Genomic DNA, 23984 nt, shown 5'->3' with positions numbered 1-23984 from the left:
TTGACTGACAGAAGCAGAAGCAGATGCAGAAGCAGCCAACTTTTTGGATCTTTCACAGCCTCACAAGTGACAGTCACACGGATGATTTGTCATGATTCATCTCGAATTGGGGATCTCCCAAATCTGGATTGATTGAGCTGAAAGCTTGAAACGGATTGTCCAAGTAGTAGTACATGATCTCAACCTACCACAAGGGCCACAATCACAACCGTGTGCTAGTACTTTCAGTTTGATCTCAACAGAGTCAGCAGTTGAGCACTAGAGAAAGTCCAGATTAAAACAAAGATTACATTGATCAACAAACGTCTTCTATCTGAAAGAAGAGGGGCACCAGTGATAGCGTGTTGTTACACATTGGACTCGCTCATCAAACTGAGGGTTGCAAGTACAGAAACACCGTAGTTTAGTCCACGAGTCAGTCCCTTGGTTATCCATGGTAGATGGATAGTAGCAGCTTAGTGCGAAAGGTAGAAGATGCACCATCTGCCTAGTATAAACCTACAGCTCCGACTTCACATCCTGAGCACTAACACGGTATCCTTTCTGCGAGAACAAACCTAGGAAGAAATTGGACATCCTGGAACTGAAGGAGGAAGGCTCCTCTCTTGCCACCGGCCTTATCTTGCATAGGGCGTCGTAGTCATGCTTCAGGTGGGGTTCAACTATCTTCTCCTGTAAATGTAGACTGGCATTAACGAGAGATGCTCAGCAGGTAACTGCTAAGGGGATTCATGTTTGTTTCTTGAATACGATGCCTGAACATTAGCACCAGGCAATTTTATTTACCTTGAACTCTTCAAATGGGCAGAAATCTTTGTTCCCGCATCCCTGGAGGAAAAAAAAAAGCCTGATTAGGAGGTTCTTCATAAATTAGCTTACAAAAAAACTCAGATGACTATGCCGGCATGCTTATAAATACTCTTTCTTAATGAAATTTGGCCGACCTACTCTTTGGCCGGCCAGGCAAAAACAAGTTATATGTAAAACCTATACACAACTTTTTGAAAGTGTTTGTTAATGGCACTTACTATGCGATAATGTCAGTTTGTTTTTGTTGTTATATAAATTACTACATTAAAAAATGGAAAGGAACAATTGTTGGATTAAGTCCTTAAAGTTAATAAAGCCTGTCCGATGCCAAAAGATATTAGACGTGAATTCTCCTTGAGCCATTTATTCTGTTACCACGGCATGAACTAAGAAAGTATCAAAGCCCAAAATTATGAGGGTTCAAGCTCAAGCAAAGGGCTCACAAGAGCATTTTGGGCATAACATGAACTACAGAACTTGTAATCTTATATCATCAAACAAATCCAACGATTTTGGGCATAAAAGGGGTGTAATAATGCAGGATGTTGTCCAAGTGACCAGTCCCCAGAAATTGGGAAGAACACATAAAAATAAACCACAAATTAGAAGCTATAATCTTACCGGCATTGAAACTGGAGCTTCATTGTGTATAACCTGCACGAAGTATGAGCTCTTCTGATCCCGAGAAATCTTACCACCATCAGTTTTTCCTGGGCACTGGTACAAAGCCAACATATTGTTACCAGCAAAAGGTGCAACAACACTGCCCTTCCAATTTCTTCCCTGTGGTGGCACAGGAGGTATGTCCAATGATTCCTCCCGTTGTATCTTCGCAAAATCTACATATGAAAGACAAGGAAATGGGCAATTAGTTACATGCTACATTATTCATGGAGAATGATTATGTGTGAATGGAATTTTCTCAATAACGAAAGATACCTGATCCTTCAAGAAAAAGACCAAGAAGACATGAGAAAGGGACAACAGTTTCAGCATGTGCAAATCGGAGCCTTGCCTTCTCATATGTACCATCAGGGTGGTTTTCTACAATTTCAAGAATTGAAAATGTCGATTTTAGATTTTACACCTCAATGTTACCTGTAATAAGGCTGTATATCTCAAGTACTGTTTACAATTTGGCATTGCAAATTTGCAAGCTCTAACTAAACATTTAGCACACGCTAAGGAAACCGTCATGCAAATAATCATCTGATACGACAAGAATTTCAATATCAGTTGAAGACAAAGGCATAGAATGTAGGAAGGCAGAGGCGGTAGTATCAACGAACTTATTTGATAAACTTAAACTTGGGAGGAACCACTACCTTCTTTAGCAACGATTGCTTCTTCCATTGACTGGACAACGTCCTTGAGCAATGGCAGTCCCATCCGATAGTTTATTGACTCACCATAACCTTTTAGCACAAAGCCCTCCAGATCATCTGTCCACTCTAGAAAATAAACCTGACCAAACAAATGTGTTAGTCATTAATCAAAATCAGTCGAGGCACACTAATGTTTTGGTAACTTGCACACAATTATCCAAAAAGAACCTACGAGCTACCTACGAGCTAAAAAGTATTATGATGATTAATGCTCTAGAAGCATTCATGTGCAGTGTATATAGTTTCCAGATGTTATCCAGTGTAAATACTACTGTTCTACAACAACCAGATAACAGAAAGTACATAGTGCAGTTGAGAAATAGGTCTGTCTGAGTAATCTTATCACTGAACTGATAACTGCTAAGGAGGCATAGCATGTCAGGCTCATAACATTTTCATATTACTGGACACAAGCTAGTTAAGTATAGTCATCAATAGTGGTATAATTGAGAAAAACTGAAATCCAAAAGCAACCTACCTCAGCTTCATTAAAAAGTTGACAAGCTTGATTGGTTATATTCATTAAAGATGCTTCCTGCAAAATGAACCATTAATTCAACTTATTGAATATCCATAGGTATTACTGAATCGAACACTAGTGTCCTCAGGCAAGTTGTTACCTGCTTGCAAAGGAACCAGAGGGAAGAAACATCTTTTGGTGTAAAATTGAGATGATAACGGTTAACTAATGCCGATGTGACGTGTTCTAAAATTGGTTCCTTTTGCTTTTCAACATCAGGCTCCTTTCTTTTCCTGTAGTCCTGAAAATAGTATTGTAGTTACAATCCTTTGTCAAAGTAACAATTCAATAGCAGTTGTATGAACAGAGGAAAGTTATCTTATACAGCATATCGAACTAAAAAGAACATTTTACTATCACTGACTGAATAGAGATTGATAATCACATGGCAAAACAAGAAGTCCAGAGAGAATAGCCAACAGACATAAGCAGAAGTATGAATGCACCATGCATAAAACAGTACATGAAAAACCCGTCAAATGCATGTACAGAGTACAGAGTACAGAGTATAGAGTACAGAGTGATCACACAAGTGCATGTAGCAGTATGTTTGATTAGCTGAACAAATCTGTTCAAAATTGGTAATTAAGATATCCATCCAACATTTGCATGTCTTATAAATATAAAATGTCTGCATCCAAAGAGAAGGGAACAAATATGTCGAGATACAAGATCACATTATTCTTCTCCAAATATGTTTATTATTTTATCTCATTGTTACCATAGTTCATCAATAGTACCTTGTATGTTTCACAGCTATCAAAGAATCGCAGACAAATATCACTTGCACGACTCTCACTCAGAACAGAAAAGGCACGGTTTTTCACAGGTCCAAGCTTCCCTTTCCCAGAAAGTAGACCCAAACCAAATGCTACTGCACTAGCTGATGCCCGAGGAACCTGCATTCTCAAACAGAGAGCAATAGTTAACCGTACTGCACTGAAGTAGTTTTAACAGCATTTATCAGCTTAAGATCATTAAACAAAGTCAACAGAGAATTGTGCTACATGTTGAAACTATATGTGCATTTCAGGCAGTAGGATTCACTCTTATGAAGATCAACCATATTATGTTTACTTTCTAAAATAAATAAAAAACAGCAAGCCAAAATAGCCCTCTAATGTAGGCATTTTGGCTCAAGTGTGCAAAAAATGTGTGTATTATAGCCCAAAGCCATCGCATGTGAAGTTGGGAGCTTCTGAAAACTGGGGTATAGCATCAATTTAAGGCATTATACAAGAAGAGGCCCCACAAGTTATGATTAAAATTAATTTAAATAAGATAGTTCAGTGTACACAATAAAGAAGACAAAATAGCTGCAGGAGAGGCTTTTAGTTTTACTGGTTTCCAGCTTTCTTGTTCCAAGTTCTAAAGCAGATAATGGCGGCAGAGAGCAGAGGAGTTGTCAAAAGAAAGTGTAGCGCGAGTAGATGTAAAAGTAAACAAAATTGTTTAACTATGATTAATCGCATAGCAAAGCTGGGATTAAAAGTTACTATGTTCCAGCCACATCTGACTCACAGTAAACTGGGCTTATACTAAGGCTCCATATTTCGTGGTATTTTGTCAGATGATAAGATTGTAAAGCCATGAACCCATGATTCCTTAGTATTTTGAAAAATAATAATTTATTAAGCAAATGCAATAAACCTCATTGAGCTGACCTGAGTTGCTCTTATTGAATACACATCAGGGTGATATTCCTCATCAAATAGGCCTTGAAACCTCTCCTTGACTCTGATAGCAAGGTTGTATAGCTCTTCCTCCCCTTCACTGACCAGCTCACCACCTTTCACCCTACCTTTCCAGGGTGACTCCCACCCTTTCATCCATGAAGGAATTTTTTTCAGGGAGTCACTTTCAGGCCCTTGTTTTGCTTCATCGATAAGAGCCTTCAACCGAACCGCCAGTCTATCCAGCTCTTTGATTCTCTTTTTGGTAGGTGCGCGAGTCCCATGTCTTGCCTGGAGAACAAAAATCACCAAATCAACTGCCATTTTTTTATCATGGCTGAAGTACATTTCAGCATTTTGGAGAGGAAATGTAACCAACAGTGAAAAGACTAAACATATACAGCAGTGCACATTGTTCTATTTAAATTAGTTTTTGGACTGCTAATCGTTCAGAGAAATTCTGGCAAACTAAGTTAAGCCCTTAGAACCGTTCATGATGGCTATTACTGCAATCTCTATCTCCTTCACACAACACTGAACTAACATGGGTGAATTTACTAAAACTGTGTGGCGAAAGCAAAATGAAAAATGCAGGAATGGTAATTACCACGAGATTGAGGTGGATCACGCGGCACTCATCCGACATAGACGGCGCGGAGGACACACTATTGGATCCCCTCGCCACATCGTACCTGAAAAATCACAAAGGGATTAAACCCTTTTCCATCCCCGCCAAACCCTAGCTCCACGGTCCCAGACTGAGTAAAAGGATGCAAACACCGTATCATCCAAAACTAACAAAAATCCCACCACCACCACATGACAAATGCTCAGATCAGCGATCGAAGCAGCTGCGTACCTGGTGACGGTGGAGAGGTGGCGGCGGACGTCGAACGCGGCGGCACCGGTCTCGGCCGCCGGCGAGAGGGGAGCCGCCGCGAGGAGCGCGGCGGAGACGAGGAGGAGGACGAGGGGGAGAGGCGTGCGGGGAGCAGCCATGGCGAATCGATTTGCCCTTCTCTTCTTCTTTTTTTTCTCTTTAATTTAATTTGATTTTGGGAGCTTTACTTGTGTGGGTGCGAAGTGGGAAGAGACGATTCGAGTTTTGATAGTACATCGGAAATATCGGATGGCGACTTTTGATAAAGGGTCGGAGTGACACGTCACCCCGCCACGTGGAGGTCGATGGCGAGGCGGGCAGCGTCGCGCTGGAAGACCAGATTTGAAACGGCTCAAACCGACCAACGAAATCTAAGGGTGTGTTTGAGGAGAAAGAGATCAGGAGATTGGGAAGATACGTAAAACGATGTGAGCTATTAGCGCATGATTAATTGAGTATTAACTATTTTAAATTTTAAAAATGAATTAATATGATTTTTTTAAAGCAACTTTCCTATAAAAAATTTTTATAAAAAATACACCGTTTAATAGTTTGGGAAGCGTGCGCGTGGAAAACGAGGTGCTTTCTCACCCTATATCACACCCAAGCGAACGCAGCCTAAGGGCCCATTTGAATCAAAGGATTTATTTAGGAATTTCATATGATTTAAATCCTATAGGAATTTTTTTCTATTTGGCCCTTTGATTCAAAAGATTGAAGCTTTCTAAATCTTATGAAATTCCTTGTATGTGGATTTTGGAGGAAATTTAGCAAGAGCTCCAACCTCTTGGAAAATTTCCTTTGAGTCTATCTCTCTCATCTAATTTCTGCGTTTTTCCTACGCTCCAATCAAACGATCATTCTTGTGTTTTGCAATCCTCTGTTTTATACTTCAATTACTATCAGAATCCTGTGTTTTTCTCTCTCATCTAATTTCTGCGTTTTTCCTACGCTCCAATCAAACGATCATTCTTGTGTTTTGCAATCCTCTGTTTTATACTTCAATTACTATCAGAATCCTGTGTTTTTCTTATTCCTCCGTTTTGAATCCTGTGTTTTTCTTATTCCTCCGTTTTTTCTACCCTGCGATTCAAAGAGGCCTAAGCGTCTCCTGATTTTTAGAAAACCGTAAGAGTCGCCTGATTTGAAAAACAGCACAGCATCGCACAATAAAATAATTATGGAGGACTTAAGTAGGACAAAATTTTAATTATAGGTTTGGACATAAATACTTTAAGGAGGACAGAAATTTAAATTTAGCTTTGGACACTAAAATGTATTTGGAGGACTAGAATGTTTATAGGAAGGACACATTTAAATTCACTTTTGAACGTTTATTTTTGTTGGACTTACTAATAATTGTTAGAAGGACAAAAACCACCACATATTTTTTTTGAAAACTTAATCTAAACCCCACACAATTTTTCAGTCAGAAAATTGAGTAAGTTTCAGAAATTTATTACTACTTCCTATTAAGAGGGACTTGACTTCATAATTTTCCAATTGCAAGCCAACGCTAGCAAAGTACCAACATTTAATTTTGAAACTTGGCAGGGGCCGCGCGGACGCGTACCCCCCCTACCACAAATTATGACGTCCACTCTCCCACTTGGGGAGATGGTAAGCCAACGCGCCCACCAAGTGCAATGTGGGCCATTGGCCTAGGCCACGAGCCTTCTTGATCGCCCGTTGACCCCGTCCAGGTAAGTATGGAGCAACGTTGCACGGGGCTCTCTACTTATACCCATCTCTCCCACCCGCACCTCCTCGACTCCGCGAGGTGGTACTAAACCGAGGGAGCGGAGTCCTTCCCCTTCGCTCTGCTTCCCCGCTCTCTGACTCTGACTCAGAGTTGGAGTTCGTGACGGTCGTTGGTTGGGCTAGCTTTCAGCCTCATGGGCTGACAAGCAAGGAGGTGGTAATGGGCCATCGAAGAAGGGGCCTAGTCTATTGGGCGGGCCACTGGGCCGGTCATGGTGTTATTGGTTGTTTATTTATTTATTTTGAGCCAGATATCATTTCCCTGATAATCATCTGCCCTTTTATTGCGACAAATAATTTACAACGTTCGTGCAAAAACACTACTCCAGTTGATAAGCTTTTGAATTGGCAGAATTCCAGTAATCAGTAAACCATCTAATCAAATAGATAGGCAACTACTCTTGTTCAGACTTCAGAGCATGAACAGGTTTGCATATTTCATAGGCAAACAAAATGTAACGCATCATGCATGAGAACGGCTTGTTACCATTGGACCATTATCCACTATATATTTACAAAGGAAAATGCTGCAGCACTACATTTGCGAATAATCACAATCCCTGACTAAAAAGACTGAGCTGCGGTCTCACTAATCCATGGTTCATCAGGGTGATACATCGACAATTTGCAGAAAGATTTTGACTTCAGGCAACTGGCTCGAGCATTCCGGAACTGGTTAATGAAAAGATAGGGGAAAAACAGTGTATCCATCACTTCCATGGAATGAATTCCTGCAGATAACCTTAAATTTGGTGAACCCAGCAACTACATTGACAAATGCCAGGATTACACCCAAGGTCAAAGCTACCCTGACTCATCATTCATCTTTGCACATTGGTGTGCTGGCTGTCATACTGCGCATAATGAACAGGTGGAGCCATGTAATGAGGATTGCCATCGGTGCGGGTATGAGCCTGTGATAAAGAAGACACAGCAATCACTAATAATATATAGAGGCACTAGGAAGTTGGAGCATAATTTGGTATTTTCAAGCCTGGAACAGAAACCAAATTCAAAATACACCCATGATCCAACAATTAAGGGAGAGAAGCTTTAATGGTTTTCCCTCACCAGGAACTATTAGTCCCTAATAGAACAGAGCATATGTTTACACTTTACAGTTTAGAGCAAGTGGTACCCATACTAATTAACCTATAGCATAGACCACAAAATGTAGCTTGTAAATACCTAATGCTGTTGACGTTGACAGGGGAAGATGTAAAAGAGTTACACCTATAGGTTATAGAATACAATGGGCTACCATCCATGTTTTCCTTCACTAAAAAGACATATTTCGTTGAATTCCTTATGGAGGGGTGGAAAACTTCAGAAACAATACATGGCACAACGAATCATTTCAAGACCAACAGTGAAATAAAAAGAGGAGCAAATATTCAAACTACTAACTAAAATACATCTGTTCAAGTAATAATGGATTTCAGTCCTTGAGTGCGTATCCTTTGACATGCATAACAATGAAAGCAAAAAGATATACTTGACACCAGAAATGAAACAAGAGAACAATGATAAGGGAATGTAACCAACCTGATTAGTGCTATAAGCATCAGAATTTCCATATGCTGCTGCATATGCTGCCTCAGAACTTCCATATGTTGATGCATATGCTGCCTCAGTATTACCATACGTTGGTGCATATGTTGTCTCAGAGTTACCATATGCTGCAGGTGCTGGATATGTTGCCTCAGAATTGCCATATGTTGTAGGGAACCCTGAAATAGGATATGAAAGAACCAATTCAAAATAATGATACAATCAAATCAATGCAATTCAGAGTGACAATTCAATAGTGTCCAGCCAAATATCTCCATACAACTTTTTGAGAAGTTCAAGCCTACCTATTGAAAGAAGCTAAGAGACATGGATAGTGGCTTTTATGCTATGCTTCTAAACCTCTCCCAACCAATCACCCTTGCAAGTTAACACTCTTACCAAATACCAATGCCTTTACAGGTTTCTATATGGTTGAAAGGAGCTTTGTTAGCCATGGCAGGAAATTGTCTAATTGGACTGGGTATAGATTCCCACAAGTAACTAAGTACCTATATTTCAGAATGGAGGGCATCAACTGCAAATTGACTAATTGACTACTAAAAGCAAATGCTGCAATCCCATGATGTCTCCCTAACTAGCAATTTTATGAACGAAACTTTCACATTTGCCATTGGGTTCAGTAATTGTAATCTATTAAAAAAGGCTATGCAAAAAACTGGGAATATAATAATTTAAGGCTACCCACCCCGATTACACAGAAAAGGGAAGTGACAATAGACTCCTGAGATCCAGTGCAATACCAGGATTAGCTACAGGTGCTGTTGCGGTGACAGCAGTGGCCCGCTTTTCAGCATTTGCAAGATCTCCTCTTAGCTTCTCAATCTCACTGGCTACAGCAATCATATTTTTCTCCATTGCTTTACTTTGTTCAAGGTTATCAGCATGTGCCTTCTTTTCAAATTCAACCGCAGCCCTGCCAAAATTTAAAAGATCCTTAGAGAAAATAGCTTATCCATAGATCTGGACCTGTACTGCTTAAAAAGGAGTTGGTGGTGGTGATGGCGCATTCTATGCCAGTCAATTAGGATAATTTGTGGGTGGATTTATATAGACCTGTATGTGTTAATTGGGATCTTTTGGTAAAGTACTGCCTTATTTGCACATGTGCAGATGTAGTCGCTGATTAATATGATATATCTATATTTGCGTCATGTGGGTCCACACCTACAGTGGTAGGCGCACAGCAAAGGGTGTGCCCCACACGGCTGGTGTGCCAGCCATCATGGCTTCTCCACAAGCTTGAGAGCAGGACTCCCTCCCTCCCATCCCACCAGCCTCAGCTACACACTATGATCCTTACCTGGAAATCCCCTAACCGAGGCCATTTGGGAAATTATCTAGACTAGAGGGTTTTCTTTTTCTTTTCTTAAACTCAGAACTTCCGGTGTATTTATTTGAGAACCATCACAATGCATTGGCATTGTTCAAATGACATAAAATATCTCAGAGAAAGCTTGCTGACTGGTGAGCTTTGTGAATGTGTGAAAAGGTAGTACCAGAATTGGGGCTCAAGACACGTCCTAAATGATCCAACAACCCTACACCAGAATTCTGCATCAGCTGGGAGCAAGGTTCTAAAAGCGGTAAGCGGTGTGGTGCGGTCACTACAACTTGTAGTGCTTAAGCGGAAAGCGACCTTGTAAGTGGTTTTAAGGGTTTTTTTAATCTAAAATGTGAAGTATATACACACACATATATTGAACATACATATGCATTTTTATACACTAATACAATACAATATTACCATCTAACCCATCTTTCTGTGTGAACAATGAACATAGGTTTATAGGATGAAAGTCATACAAAAGTACATGGGCCATTTGATACGTGAAGGTCAAGATGGATAGGATCAATCAAGGATTCGGCTGATCGCAGTGTTTGGTTGGATGAACCAAATCAATCCGTCTGGGATGGTAGGATCCAACTTTAGAGAATATTATCTCAAAATCCTGGATGGTCTTGTTCGACAAAAAATCAAAAATAATGCCGTACGGGACAGTGTTCACCCAAACATTCGCTGGTGGACTAGCTGCATTGCCTAGGAGGAGGAGGCAGACATCTGGACTAATCAAAAGTGAAAACCCAACACATCATTAATAGCTGATCTCTGAAGCTTAAGAAAAAAAAGGAAAAAAAATGCAATGACAAGATAGATGAAAAGGAAATAATCAGTCCCATCGTTTGGCATATGCTGATTATAAGCCATAATGGCTTATCAGCAATCAAAAATAATTTTGTGGGTAAAACTTTTATATGTGTGTCCTTAGCGATTTAAAACCAATGCTGAAAAATAAACTACGATGAAAAAACCTCAAAATAAACTCTCAAATTAAGTTTTAAAATTCAAATTTTGGCAACGGCTAATAAGCTGAAAGGCAAAAGATGGAGCTCATTACTGTATGGGGTTAATTTGTATTACCAAATCAAATTCATTCATCCTACCAAACGAATTCCCGTACGATACCATCCCATATCATACAAGTAACCAGACAAACTGTTGTACGTTTCCATACCTCTAAGCAAATAACTGAGTTGTATCATGTACTATCGCATCCTATACACTCTAATCCCTCCAACCAAATACATCCTTAATCGGCCTTGTATGCGGTAAATGGGTTGCATATCCGCATGTGCTGCCCACTTAACATCATAAGCCTTGAAAACGAAGCGATTACAATACTCAGAAAGGTTTGGCAACCTTGTACACTTAGGGTGTGTTTGGTTCATGGTCATGCATGGATGGGATATGGCCATCCATATTTAAGCGGCTGCACGACCACTTTTTAGAACACTAGCTGGGAGTGCTTGAAAGCAATAGGTAGTTCTCACCACCTTCATCTTTCAAGGGCAGTACATTACCACTCCAATCATCAAAGAATCATCTGCCAGCATACAATATTATAATTTATGCCTTATGATGAGCAAAGCTCATTTTAGTAATTTCGAACTTGAAAGTGTTGTGACTAAGAGTTAAGAATTGTGCGTGGAAGCGCCGATGCAGTGGCATATCCATGGAAACTAGGCTTATCAGAATTAACACCCTTAGCAAGAATCCTATTCCTAGGCCTAGACTATCTGGACTTAGTCAGGTATATGTGAATATTTTTTGTGAAAATAACTACTGCTGATAACATGTGAAATAGAAGTGATTTCTAGTCTCCAGCTAAATCATGAGCAAAGCATGTTCAACAACTCACCCTGGACATCCTATCTAATACACTTCAATTATGCTTAAAATGACAACAGTGCCATATAGAGCTAGCAATTTGCTGGACAAAGAAACACAGTACTGTGATCATGTATAGGCCACAGGTTTGGACTCATACAAACATAAGCAAGCAGAAATCGAAAGGTTCTGGAAAACCAGATTGATCAAATATACTAGCATCTAAACAGGCTACATGTCTAAGTGAAATTCTGAGGCATCATCAACCTACTCTAACTAAACACAAACTGACTTGCTAAAATGTAGAAGCTCTAAGCAGCTCGATTGACTAACAAAGAACACAACTCGCTTAAGCAATGTGCTCAAGTCACGGGCTCACGCCAACTCTGTGAAACATTATCCTCATCAGGCCTAAAGTTAAGCTATGAAGTGCACAATTTCTTCCTTGCAATGCATGAGATGGAACACTCATGTGCATTCACAAAATGTAAACACGAAATCACGAATAATCCAAGCAGACATTTAGTGTTGAAATGGTAGCATTAAAACTGGGGGTTGAGATAAACCAACAGAATACCTGCCCTTCTGGATCTCCCGGCGCATGGTTTCAACCTGGGCACGGACGGACTCAGTCTTACCCGCCTCGGCCTGGAAGCGCGCGAGCTGCCCGCGGAGGTCCTGCAACCGGTCCACGAGTTCAGTGCGCGCGCCGGCGAGCACCTGAACGTCCGCGTGGACCTGGTCGACCTCCGCGCGCGCGGCGACGGCGGCCCGAGCCTCGGCCTCTATGCGCGCGGCCTGCTCCGCAAGGGCGCGGACCTCATCCTCGCGCTCGGCACGCGCCCTCGTGGCGGCGATGGACACCACCCGGAGCTCGTGCTGGGCCGCGATGAGCTGCTGCTGGAGCGCGACGTGGGTGGCCGCGAACCGCTGGTTGTCGACGAGGAGCTCCTGGATGTCGCGGTCGCGGACGGCGAGCCGGTCCTCGAGCGCCGCGACGGCGGGGTGGGGCGCGAGCCCCCCTCGTGGGTGGTGGACCAGCACGGCCGACGGCGGCGGGAGCTCGTCTCGGGGGCCAGGCGGCGGCGGCATCGGCGCGCGGCCGAGCAGCGCCGGGGCGGAGTCGTGCAGCTTGATTACGTGCGGGCCGCGGCGGGCGGCCATGGCAGGCGGCGGCGGCGGCGGCGAGGATTAGCGCCGCCTGATTGGTTGGGTCGCACGAGGGCAAAGCGAAGGGGAACGAGAGGAAGGAAGGGGAAGACGAGACGGGGACACGGGGCCTTCCTCTTGGGCTTTTTGTGGGCTCTAGTGGGCCTCATCGCCTACACGGCCCATAATTCCATTAAGCCCATAACTCTGGCTACTTACTTTTTCTTGGCCCACTATCTCTGTCGGTCGACGAAGGCCCATATCTCGGCCCACTGATAAAGTCCAGTGGGCCTACTTGCCTGTGGGTGACGTGTCAGCTGGCGTGGCATTTTCATGGTAGTCAACGTCTGACCGCGCGTGATTAGCGCAGCGCGTTGACATTGGTCGTCCCTCCGCCAGAGCCCGGGAGTGTCTGAATATTTTTGGAACAAGTAGGCATCAGGTTTGGGGAATTTCAACTTCGTTTTCTGACCAATCATGTGGTGCCAATGTGCCATTTGGTGTTAGAAAACAAATTATTATTAGTACTAACAGACATGCAGTGGCTAAGCTACGACGCTGTTGAGTGAGGCGTGTCAGCAACTACAAGACTGAAAGAGGCATCTGCCTGAATGATTAGAACTCAGCAAATGATTCATCAGCCAAAAAAGTTCAGACATATCCATCAAATTTAGGTCGTCAGTAGTCAAATGAAATTAGCCTCCATGCATTCTGCACAAGCAGAAAGGAAAAGATTGTCTGAATTTTCACATGCAAGTGAGATTGTGAGAACTGACGAACTTGTGTTCAAGAAACACAGCTATTTTGATAAAACGCTAGGCTTTCTGATCTGAATTATGAAAAATGTTATTGCTCACTACCCCACCACAACTATTTTGGAATATGAAGATACTGCAACCGATAGTAGTTGGGGCGTTGGGGACATAAAAGCAGCAATGTTTCTGAAATTAATATTGTTCCAATCACTAGTGCTATACTTCATTAATCACCATCAATCTTCTTGCAACTTTGCAAAGAATCGTTCTCATAAACTGAAAGGACCAACCAAATGGTCCAGAGCAATGGACCAGCAAATTCAGGATATTGTTTTTCGTCTGATGTGGCCCTAGCTACCCAGAACACGTGGAAGGGAAGCTCTCCGTGCCAAGGAGGGCAGGATGATGTTGCTTGGCTACACAAGTAGAAGTACTAGTACTATTAAACAGGTGTTTAGCAACCTCTGAAAACGACCATTGTTCAGACAAAACCACTTCCGTACAAAAAAAATGAATCTTGAGTATTTTTGTACTACTAGTTGCAAGTAGCAAATGATATCAAGATTACCTCTTGCTAGCAGTTACCTTAACTTGGTGGTTTTCAATTCAAGGAGTCAGCTGTTACTATCAGATGATTATAATACAATTAGAGAGATTCCAATTTCCTAACTTAAGAGGTAGGAGTGTTCTTATCAGATAATTATAATACTATTAATGACCATCCAGTTTGTTAACTGAAAAAAGGTATAGGAGTATTTCATCTTGGTGATTTTCTCTTCACAGATACAACTGTTGTTAGGAGGTAACTACAATACAATTAATGACATCCAATTTGTTAAGTTGTTAACCAAAAAGGTAGAGTGTTATTTTAGCTTGGTGATTTTCTCTTGACAGAGAGAGCTGTTATTATCAGATAATTATAATACAATTAATGAACAACCAATTTGTTAACTGAAAAGGTAGAGGGTTATTTTAACTTGGTGGTTTTCTCTTCATAGTGACAGCTGTTATTATCAGATGATTACAATACAATAAATGACCATCCAATTACTCCAGTTCATTATCAAATCATTATAATACAATTAATAAATATCCAATTTGTTTCCTCTAACCGAAAAAAAAAAGTAGAGGAGGAGTATTTGTTAATTGTTCCAATTCTCTCATCTACTACTACTTTGAGGTTTTCAGCTGGAGCCACCCACCTCTGCACTTCTCTACCCACTACCAGTAACCAGTAGTCGGCCACGCCATTCAACCATTTTCAAGCCTACTCCACCAAAGTGCAAGAAAGGGGGAGGCCCCATCACCAAAAGCCACTCCTCTCCTCTCATTGCAGACTGCAGAGCCAAGAACACATCCATCTTCTCCTTCTCCCATTGCTCCAGATCCCATCAGATCCTCACCGAGATCATCAGATCAGAGCAAGAGGAGGTAGCTCGATGCGCGGGGCGGCGGCGGCGGGGAGGAGATGATGAAGCCGCAGCACGGCGGCATGGCGGGGCATGGAGGAGGAAGGACGAGGAGCCCCTTCCTGACGTCGTACGCGCTCACGCTCGCCTTCATCACCTTCGTCTCCGTCCTCTACTTCAAGGACTTCTCCTCCACGCTCCACCAACCCTTCCTCACCCGCCCTCCTCCCCACCGCCGCCAGATCGCCCGCCCCCGCGCCCCGAGCCACCACCATGGCGGCGGCAGCAGCGTAAGCTTCGCTAGCTAGCTCCCTCTGTATCAGTGTATCAATCCTCTATCTGCCAATGCCTGCTGATAACTCGGGTTCTTTGCCCAGTCCGGTGGCGGCGATGTGGTGCCGCCGTTCGCGGTGGGGGCGGCGGCGGCGGCGGGGTGCGACGTCGGGGTGGGGGAGTGGGTGTACGACGAGGCGGCGCGGCCGTGGTACGAGGAGGAGGAGTGCCCCTACATCCAGCCGCAGCTGACGTGCCAGGCGCACGGCCGCCCCGACACGGCGTACCAGCACTGGCGGTGGCAGCCGCGCGGCTGCTCGCTCCCCAGGTAACCCCCCCCCCCCCCCTTTTTTCCTTCTCCGGTCACCTTCTCGTCGGCGTCGGCGTCGCGAACAATGGCAGTAAATTCCCTCCTGATTTAGTTCGATCTTTTGCATTAAAGAACTGTAAAAAGAAGAAGAAGAAGAAGAACATTTGGTAAAGAAATCGAGTTGTTGAACGCGCACCAACTAGATCGAGCGAAGAGAGCACGCATGTTCCAAAAAAAAGATTTGATGTTGAGTAGATTAGTTACTACTCAATATTATCCCTGAATAAAAATCGACGTGTCACGTGGGTCTCCTGCCTGGCCATGGTTTCAGGTTCAGCCGTTCAGGCGGAATCGCCGCGAAACGGTAGAAACTCCGGCGAGATTTTGCCGGGAGACCTGACCGCGCGTTGCGTGGGCGAGCGGCCGAGTAGCGCGGCGCGTGTCTCGGGCTGTCGGGTGTCGGCTCAGGCGGGTGGGTGGGTGTAGGTGAGGTGAGGTGAGCGGTACGGCATGGCTGGCGGTGGGCGGTGGGCGGTGGGCTTGGTGCGAGACAGCGAGACGTGTTCGTGCGGCGAGGGCGCCACGGCTCGACGCGCGGCAGCAACCTGGTGTAGCCGCGTAGCAATGCGCATTGATGATTCTTGCTGCTCTTCTTGGCTGCAATGGCGGGCCTTGCCTAACATGGCGTCTACTGTAGAACAGGCCAGCCTCGTTGAACCGGTACAGCCATGGCCGGCCCGGCCGACGGAGCACAGTGCACCGTGCAGCCGTTCGCCGCCGGCAGCCAGCCGTGGCTGCTGACTGGTTCAACCATACTCACTGGGTCACGGTGAAACAAGTGAAAGTGCCAAACTCTCGTGGGCATCTCGCTGCATTTGCATAATCACATGAGGGCTCCAGTTTGTCGCAGCTGTGTGACATTGAGGGAGCAGGTGTCACATGGGAGAGCATGGGGGTTTGAGGGAGAGGAGGATGAGGGCCGGCCGGCCATGGCAAGGGAACTCCTTTGCGTGTGCTCTGCATTGGCTTAATGTTAATGCAATGGCATGGAGGCATGGACCCATCTCCATCTTGCAAGGTTTGGGGGGGTTCCTTTATTATACTTCTCTTTCTGCGGATCTGGTCTTGATTCAGCGATAGTTCTGATGATGAGGGGGGGCCGTTTGGTGTACTGTTGCTGTCTGGCCTCATCCTAATCTTTGCCTTAGACTATCATTTGGTTCAATTTAAATGTGCATTTGATAATTCATGCAGTTTTGGCGCATCTATAGTCTGTACACATATGGAGGACTGGATGTTCATGCACCATTTTGTCCATTTAATGTACCTTGAGGTTGCTACAAGTTTTCAAATTTAAACAAAACAAATGCCCTATTCTTCTAAGTTCTAAGCACAAATTGTAGTGCGCTTTAAATATATGCCATGGTGCATGAGCATCCAGATATGCATGTAGATGGATTCTTTCCCCCAACTGCCTGCCTGAACTTACCAACTTGTTTGTAATTTTTTCCTTGTGCACAGCTCCTCAAAAAATTTTGGCTCATATGTGGGTCATACTACGGGCCATGGCCCAAGGCCTGGGATTCAAAGCCCACTTTAATGTGCTTTTTTTCCACCATGTAATTGACATGGCCCAGCACAAAATGCAATGGGCTGGCAGCTGGCCCAGGTCTTGGGTCACCATCTGGGCCTGGACAGATACTATGTGGCACTGAACTCGCTAGACAGCTCTTAAATAATGTTGAAAAAAAATATTTATGAAAGAATATCAGGTGCTCTTAAATAGTTAAACGAATCTCAACATGGTAGCAGTTTAGTGCTGTACATGAAAGCGGCAGTTGAACCACAACCGAAATGCTAAATTGTTGATCAAGCTCTTCAGTTGGTTCTGCTTATCCCATTCTAATGCCTAATAATGGCATGCATTGCAGCTTTAATGCAACTCTTATGTTGGAGATGCTGCGGGGGAAGCGCATGATGTTTGTTGGAGATTCTCTGAACCGTGGACAGTATGTGTCATTGGTGTGCCTCCTACACCGGTCCATCCCTGAGAGCTCAAAGTCCATGGAAACTTTTGACTCGCTTACGGTTTTCAGAGCAAAGGTATCCCTTGTTTGTTTTGTTTTATGGTTTTCTTTTTCTAATGGAAGCTTACAGGACAGATTGTAACTTAAAATGTGTTCATGATTACTGAACCTACTGCGAAATTTAAAAATGTTTCTCAAAACATTGCTAGAGCAGACACAAAGAGAGCAACAGGATCCAAATTTAGAAATATTTTACATCTATTTTTTAATTATATAATGAGTTTTCCATCCTAATAGCTTGCTGAATAGTCTCATTCACACTGAATATGCTTTTGGTTTTTCTCTTTTTGCTAGAACTATAATGCCACCATTGAGTTCTACTGGGCTCCCTTTCTAGCTGAATCAAATTCTGATGATGCTGTTGTTCACCGTATTGCGGATAGAATTGTAAGGGGGACAGCCCTTGAAAAGCATGCCAGGTTTTGGAAGGGAGCTGACATCTTGGTATTCAACAGCTACCTTTGGTGGATGACTGGACAAAAGATGAAAATTCTGTAAGTATCTTCTATTGTTACAAGTTATTACTCACATGAAGGCTAAAGCTTACATTATATTTGAAGAGCACATTAATATTCATTTATCCTTCCATTTATATCATTATATGTGGTATGTTTCAGAACATTTCTCATATTTCTTGTTCTCCTACACTTCAAATGCACTGTCTTTGGATAGATAAAATTTGAGAGGATGTGGAAATTTTCAGCAGAGAAGATCATATTTTGTTGAACATTGCATTGCTTTTTTCCAGACCAGCATTGCATTGCTAATTGATTTATTTAAATTCAGAGGTGCATGATTATTGAATTCATGAAATGCAGAAGTTGTAGATTGTCTAGACCACAAGATTACTTATTTAAGCTGGAGTTGATCAGATACTAATGTTAATTCTGAACACATTACTTCCAGGCAAGGTTCTTTTGAAGATAAGAGTAAGGATATTGTAGAAATGGAAACAGAGGAAGCCTATGGGATGGTACTGAATGCGGTCGTGAGGTGGGTGGAGAACAACATGAACCCCAGAAATTCAAGGGTCTTTTTCGTCACAATGTCACCCACTCATACCAGGTAAAACATCATATGCACGTACACAAAACATGATTATACAGTTAAGTTGTAAAGTTACACCAGACTGGAATCATCCTATGCTGAAACCGCACAGGTATCTGATTATATATCAAAGTTTTGAGTTGTATTTCTATCTTTTGCCCTCAGGAGCAAAGATTGGGGTGATGATTCGGATGGAAATTGCTACAACCAAACTACTCCGATCAGAGATTTGTCATACTGGGGTCCAGGAACTAGCAAGGGCTTGATGCGCGTCATTGGAGAAGTGTTCAGCACATCTAAGGTCCCTGTGGGGATCGTCAACATCACCCAGCTTTCCGAGTACCGCAAAGATGCTCACACTCAGATATACAAGAAGCAGTGGAACCCGCTAACCCCGGAGCAGATCGCGAACCCGAAGAGCTACGCGGATTGCACGCATTGGTGCCTCCCAGGTCTCCAGGACACATGGAATGAGCTGCTCTACTCCAAGCTGTTCTTTCCTTGAGCAAAAGAACAGTTTCTGATATTTGAGTTTGGAGCACTGATCCCTATGTCTGAACTCTGAAGAGAATTTTGCTGAATGCCACGTCCAAGTTGTGAGTATATCAGATCACCTGGGGAGTTTCTGACCTTCTGGAGGAGAGTCAGTCAGTCTAACATCATATAGGTCCAAACATTCTGAAGATTACGATTGAATCATAAATATACAAGGAGCACTAGATGGAAATATCATGGAAAATGCTGAGCTCGTTGAAAAGCCACATGCTCATACTGTACTAATCACATGGCTGTTGATTTTGTTGGACATGAATATCGAGGCGACAATATTCTTGCAGTCGCATGGAGAATATTATGTGGCCTTTCCGAGTTAATGGAAGCTAATCACATGCTGTTGATTTTGCTGCACATTCTTTTTTGAGTAAAATGCACCGGCAGTCCTTAAACTTGTCAGGAGGTTTCACTTAGATCCACAAACTTGCAAAGCATACATCAAGGTTCTTAAACTTGGTTTATTGTATCATCCCGGTCCAAAGCCGCGTTTGACCATGGTCTTACCTACGTAACACGCTATGTGGATGATGACATGGAATCTTTTTATTTTTTTCTCCCTTCTTTTTTTTTCTCTTTCTTCCTTGTCGAAAAGACGAAAATGCCTTGTACATGTCATCGTCCATGTCATCGTATTTTCATAAAAGAGAAAAAAAAGAACATAAAAGAGAAAAAAAAGAACATGTGGCTTTTCTCAAAAAAGCCAAGTGCCCAACACTGGTAAGCACCGACACTGGGGGCACGAGGTACACAGTGACTGAAAAAGATTAGGCCAGCTCATAACTTATTTTGAACCCAGAAGCAACAGAACCTGTTTTAAACAAAACTTGGTTTGATTTTGCTGCTATAAAGTTGCTAACCGTATAAGATTGATCTAACGAGCCTACTATATAGTATGATTGATCTATGCATAAACAATCATCAGACTTGGTCTATGAATGGCAGGATCAACAAACACCTGCATTTTGTACTGGCATGTTGCTAGATGGAACTGAGTTAATTATGCATGGAGAAGAGTTGATAAAGGCAAAGCTTTCTTGGAAGATGAGAGCGGTGGACAACACAAAGATCGTACTAGTACTCGTAGGTTGACTTTTGATTCTTGCAGTATTAAAAGTTTTAAACTACTCGCTACGGCTACCGACAGGCATCTCGTGTGACTTTTGTTCTCTTGCTGATATTAGCCTGGTACCAGTGCCTATACTACTACAGTACTGCGTGCCTGTGTGCGTATCTCGTCGAGTCGTCGTCTCCTACCGTGCAGCCATGTAGTTGTAGGAGTACTCCTTTTCAGCTTGGGACAGGACACGACTCGGCACCAACCTACCTGTCCTGAAAGACAGATTTCCTGCAAGCATTGAGAAAGAGTAGTAGGAGCACTTACTCTCTCCTTAAAGATGCATGGCCACTAATATTGAGTCACTGGTCCATCCGTCCTAAAATATAGCAACCTAAAATGGAATGAGACACATCCTAAAACAACGAATCTGAGCATAAGGCGGGACGAGACACATCCTAGAAAACGAATCTGGACATAAGACAGGATGAGACACATCCTAGAACAACGAATCTGGACATGAGGCATGATAAAACACATCCTAGAACAACGAATCTGGACATGAGGCATGATAAAACACATCCTAGAACAACGAATCTGGACATGACGATGTGTCTCATCCTATCCTAGATTGCTATATTTTGGGACAGATCGAGTGTAGATTTTTTTCGGATGGAGGGATATTTAATAATTACTCTCTAAAAAAATCAACCTAGTATAAGATTGGAACAAATCTAGATTATGTCTTATTCTATAATAGGTTAGATTTTTTTAAGTAGGGAGGGAGTGCTTCTAGTCCTACTCAAGGTGATTGGTGTTAGGGTTTACCTTCCCGTTTTAAGTGAAAATAGCTCTCACCGGTTTACCCAAGACAGAGCAAATTAGTCGATAAAAACCAGCATCTTATTGTTAAATCCATATCAAAAGTTCAAAACCCGCTAAAACTGTTTAGTTTTTACAAACTGACCATCAACGGTTTCATGAAAACCGAGCGACAGTTTTCAACTTCTAGTGGATTGTGATACAACTGATCCAACTCGGTAATAAAATGTCAGGTTGAAGATTAAAAAAAAAACGAGTGACAGTTTTGTTAACCCTGATTTATGCAGCAAAACATAAAAGAATAAAGTTAATGTGAGAATGAAATGAATTTATAATTGCATGAATATACTTTGTGTTCACAAGAAAAGGTAGCAGTTAAGTTTCATGTTTCTCAGCCTTTCGGGTTAAAGAAAAAGTTTCATGTTTTCTGAATTTCAGATGCATCACATCAGTGCAAAAAGTTTCAGATCATTAACGAATCTGCTGCTCCATTATTTAATTCAGCACATCAACTAACTGGTATTCCAGCTAGGATTATTTGCTTTGATTGCAACACAAGCATAATTGCGTTGGTTGCTTTTTTACTACTAATCCGTTTGGTGCGCGTCTCTTCTCGTCGCGTCCAATCCAAACCACCGATTTGATCGCCACCAATAAAAGAAGAAAAAGAGAGGTTGCTACTACACTGCTGGTGCTGCAGGCAGATCGATGCTTAATTGCTACTACTAATTAAGTCTGCAAAGACATCATATTTTCTCCCTCTAAAAACACTTGCAGGGTGCAGGATTATCAGTAGCAACTCGTACAAATTAGTAGTCACTTTAAACAGGATGTTGACGCTGCGTTTACCGAGAACCATTGCTGGATCGAAGCATTTTGGGACGACCAAAATTGCACGAGAAAGAAAGAATTGGATTGTTGGGTGCGGTTGCTGTCTGAACCGGTGGTTCGGCTATCTGAATTTTGAATGGCACTGTACGATGCTACGAAGTATTAGCTACAGTAGTGAGCTGATGCTGATATACGGATCTACCTGCTGCAGTTCAGACTGTTCCATCGTGGTGAGTACGTGACCGTACTAGATCCATCCAAAGGCAATGGATCCTGTTCTAGAACGTATGAAAATTTCGTAATAACAGTGTAAAATTCTTCCTCGCAAAAAAAAAGGTAAAAAATCTCCCAATGAAATCGTGAAAATCTCATGCATCCAAAATGAAGCAAGACAAAATTGTCCACTGAGATAGGGTACAATTTTGATACCTCTCGATGCCTTAGGGTATTATGATATATCAAACTTTATATTAGAAAATGTTATACACGTATCTTTTTAATGGCAGTAAAATTTGTAATGAAAAGAAGTGCATCGAGTCTGTATGTTGCCTCTTCTCAAAGATGATAAAATCACTCGTGGTTAGGTGGTGTAGCAGGTGACACCACCCGATTCTTGGAAAGATGAGATAAGATCAGCTCGATCTGGACCTCGAGCACTCCATTGTCAAAAGGAGAATGAATAAACCAAGACAGTTTTTGCCATTTCGTCCCTACCCTACGTACGGCCGGTGGCGAGTGACAGCGTAACGCCCGCATGCACTCACCCTCACCGGCGGTCATGTGTGTCTCTCCGGCCGGGCCGTGCTACCTAACTTCTTCTGCTGTTTCTGCAGGTCTCAAAGTGTGGCTGTTAGCTATAGCTACTAGTCGGCAAGCATCTTGCAGTGTAGTACATGTGTGTGTGTTTTTTCAAGTGCTTTTGACCTGCACAGTCTGGGTGATCTGGTGAGAGATGTTCGTTCATCAACGTTGCTAAATCTGCACGTTTTGGGGTGGAGCCTGATCCTGATATTAATAAAAGGAGAGGATGCACCTGCAGGCTGCAGATCATGTCTGAATGTTTTTTTTCCTTGGGATTGAATGCTTGATCTGATGGCACATTTCAGAAGCAACATGTAACCTACTTAAGTACGACAGAAATTCAGAAGCATTTTTTCAGATAATTGCCTGAAATCAACTTATTACGAAGAGGAAAAAAAGCTGTATGTATTTGGTGACCAAGATACAGGCAAACTAAAGAATAATCTTCCATTTATAATCCAGCTGCACTTCTTCAGAGGTGCATGAAGCTGAATTCCCATTTTGGCTTTCTTATTAACCGAGGTAAGGGGGGTCGGAGTTTTAGTCTCCAAACCCTCAAAGGTAGTGTATTTTGCTTCCGTCTCTCTCCAAGCGAGGTCAGGGGGTTCGGAGTTATAATCTCCAACCCCCATGAGACGGCAATTTAATTTAATCCCCGACTCACTTGAACTTGATCTGGTTGCCAAGAAGAGATGCATGCGATTACCGCTGTCAATGACCAAAAATTTCAGAAACAAACCTTCCTTTTTTAGATAATCAGAAACAAATCATCTGAACCAAAGCCTGTTAGAAATGCATGAGGCCATGGTGTCTACTATATTAACATTTCAGAAACAACTTATCTGAAGTCTGAACCAAAGCCTGAATTATCTTTGTGCTTCTTAACAGAGGTCATGGAGGTTCGGAGTTTTAATCTCCGAGCCCCTTTGCATTTGGTCTCGTCGCCAAGAAGAGATAACGGCCAAAATGGTAATTCAGTTTCAGATAAATTTCTGAACCGGCCTTTATTTACGAAATTCATAAGCGTTTTCAGGTAATGGTCTGAAATCAACTTATTACGAAGAAAAAATAAGTTGGATATATTTTCTTCCCGCTTGATTCCGGCTAGCAAGATACAGGCAACCTCA

General features: G+C 42.7%; 3 protein-coding genes and 1 non-coding gene across 4 annotated transcripts; 1 reads left to right on the top strand and 3 right to left on the bottom strand.

The window, feature by feature from the left end:
- Positions 1-99: 99 nt before the first annotated feature.
- Positions 100-5429, bottom strand: LOC4334577 (uncharacterized). Its single transcript, XM_015774360.3, has 11 exons — positions 5248-5429; positions 4996-5080; positions 4380-4679; positions 3456-3614; positions 2816-2956; positions 2674-2730; positions 2136-2274; positions 1750-1854; positions 1432-1649; positions 787-828; positions 100-672 (listed from the first exon to the last, which is right to left on the bottom strand). The coding sequence occupies exons 1-11, from the start codon at positions 5385-5387 to the stop codon at positions 499-501; spliced, it is 1560 nt and encodes a 519-aa protein (XP_015629846.1). The 5' UTR covers positions 5388-5429; the 3' UTR covers positions 100-498.
- Positions 5430-6819: 1390 nt separating this feature from the next.
- LOC112938389 (U1 spliceosomal RNA) lies at positions 6820-6979 on the bottom strand. The gene has a single exon (XR_003241588.1). It is a non-coding gene; the product is annotated as a U1 spliceosomal RNA (small nuclear RNA).
- Positions 6980-7471: 492 nt separating this feature from the next.
- LOC4334576 (protein FLX-like 1) lies at positions 7472-12663 on the bottom strand. Its single transcript, NM_001418929.1, has 4 exons — positions 12345-12663; positions 9342-9514; positions 8575-8759; positions 7472-7943 (listed from the first exon to the last, which is right to left on the bottom strand). Exons 1-4 carry the CDS (start codon positions 12368-12370, stop codon positions 7851-7853), a joined length of 477 nt encoding a protein of 158 aa, NP_001405858.1. The 5' UTR covers positions 12371-12663; the 3' UTR covers positions 7472-7850.
- Positions 12664-14840: 2177 nt separating this feature from the next.
- Positions 14841-19814, top strand: LOC4334575 (protein trichome birefringence-like 33). Its single transcript, NM_001418935.1, has 6 exons — positions 14841-15370; positions 15458-15681; positions 17595-17766; positions 18045-18244; positions 18657-18815; positions 18963-19814. The coding sequence occupies exons 1-6, from the start codon at positions 15140-15142 to the stop codon at positions 19300-19302; spliced, it is 1326 nt and encodes a 441-aa protein (NP_001405864.1). The 5' UTR covers positions 14841-15139; the 3' UTR covers positions 19303-19814.
- The last annotated feature ends 4170 nt before the right edge of the window (positions 19815-23984 follow it).

The sequence above is a fragment of the Oryza sativa genome, chromosome 3, assembly GCF_034140825.1.
Source record: "Oryza sativa Japonica Group chromosome 3, ASM3414082v1".
Lineage (NCBI taxonomy): Eukaryota > Viridiplantae > Streptophyta > Magnoliopsida > Poales > Poaceae > Oryza > Oryza sativa.
The sequence above is the reverse complement of the archived record's forward strand: the minus strand, read 5'-3'. Positions and strand labels throughout refer to the sequence as shown.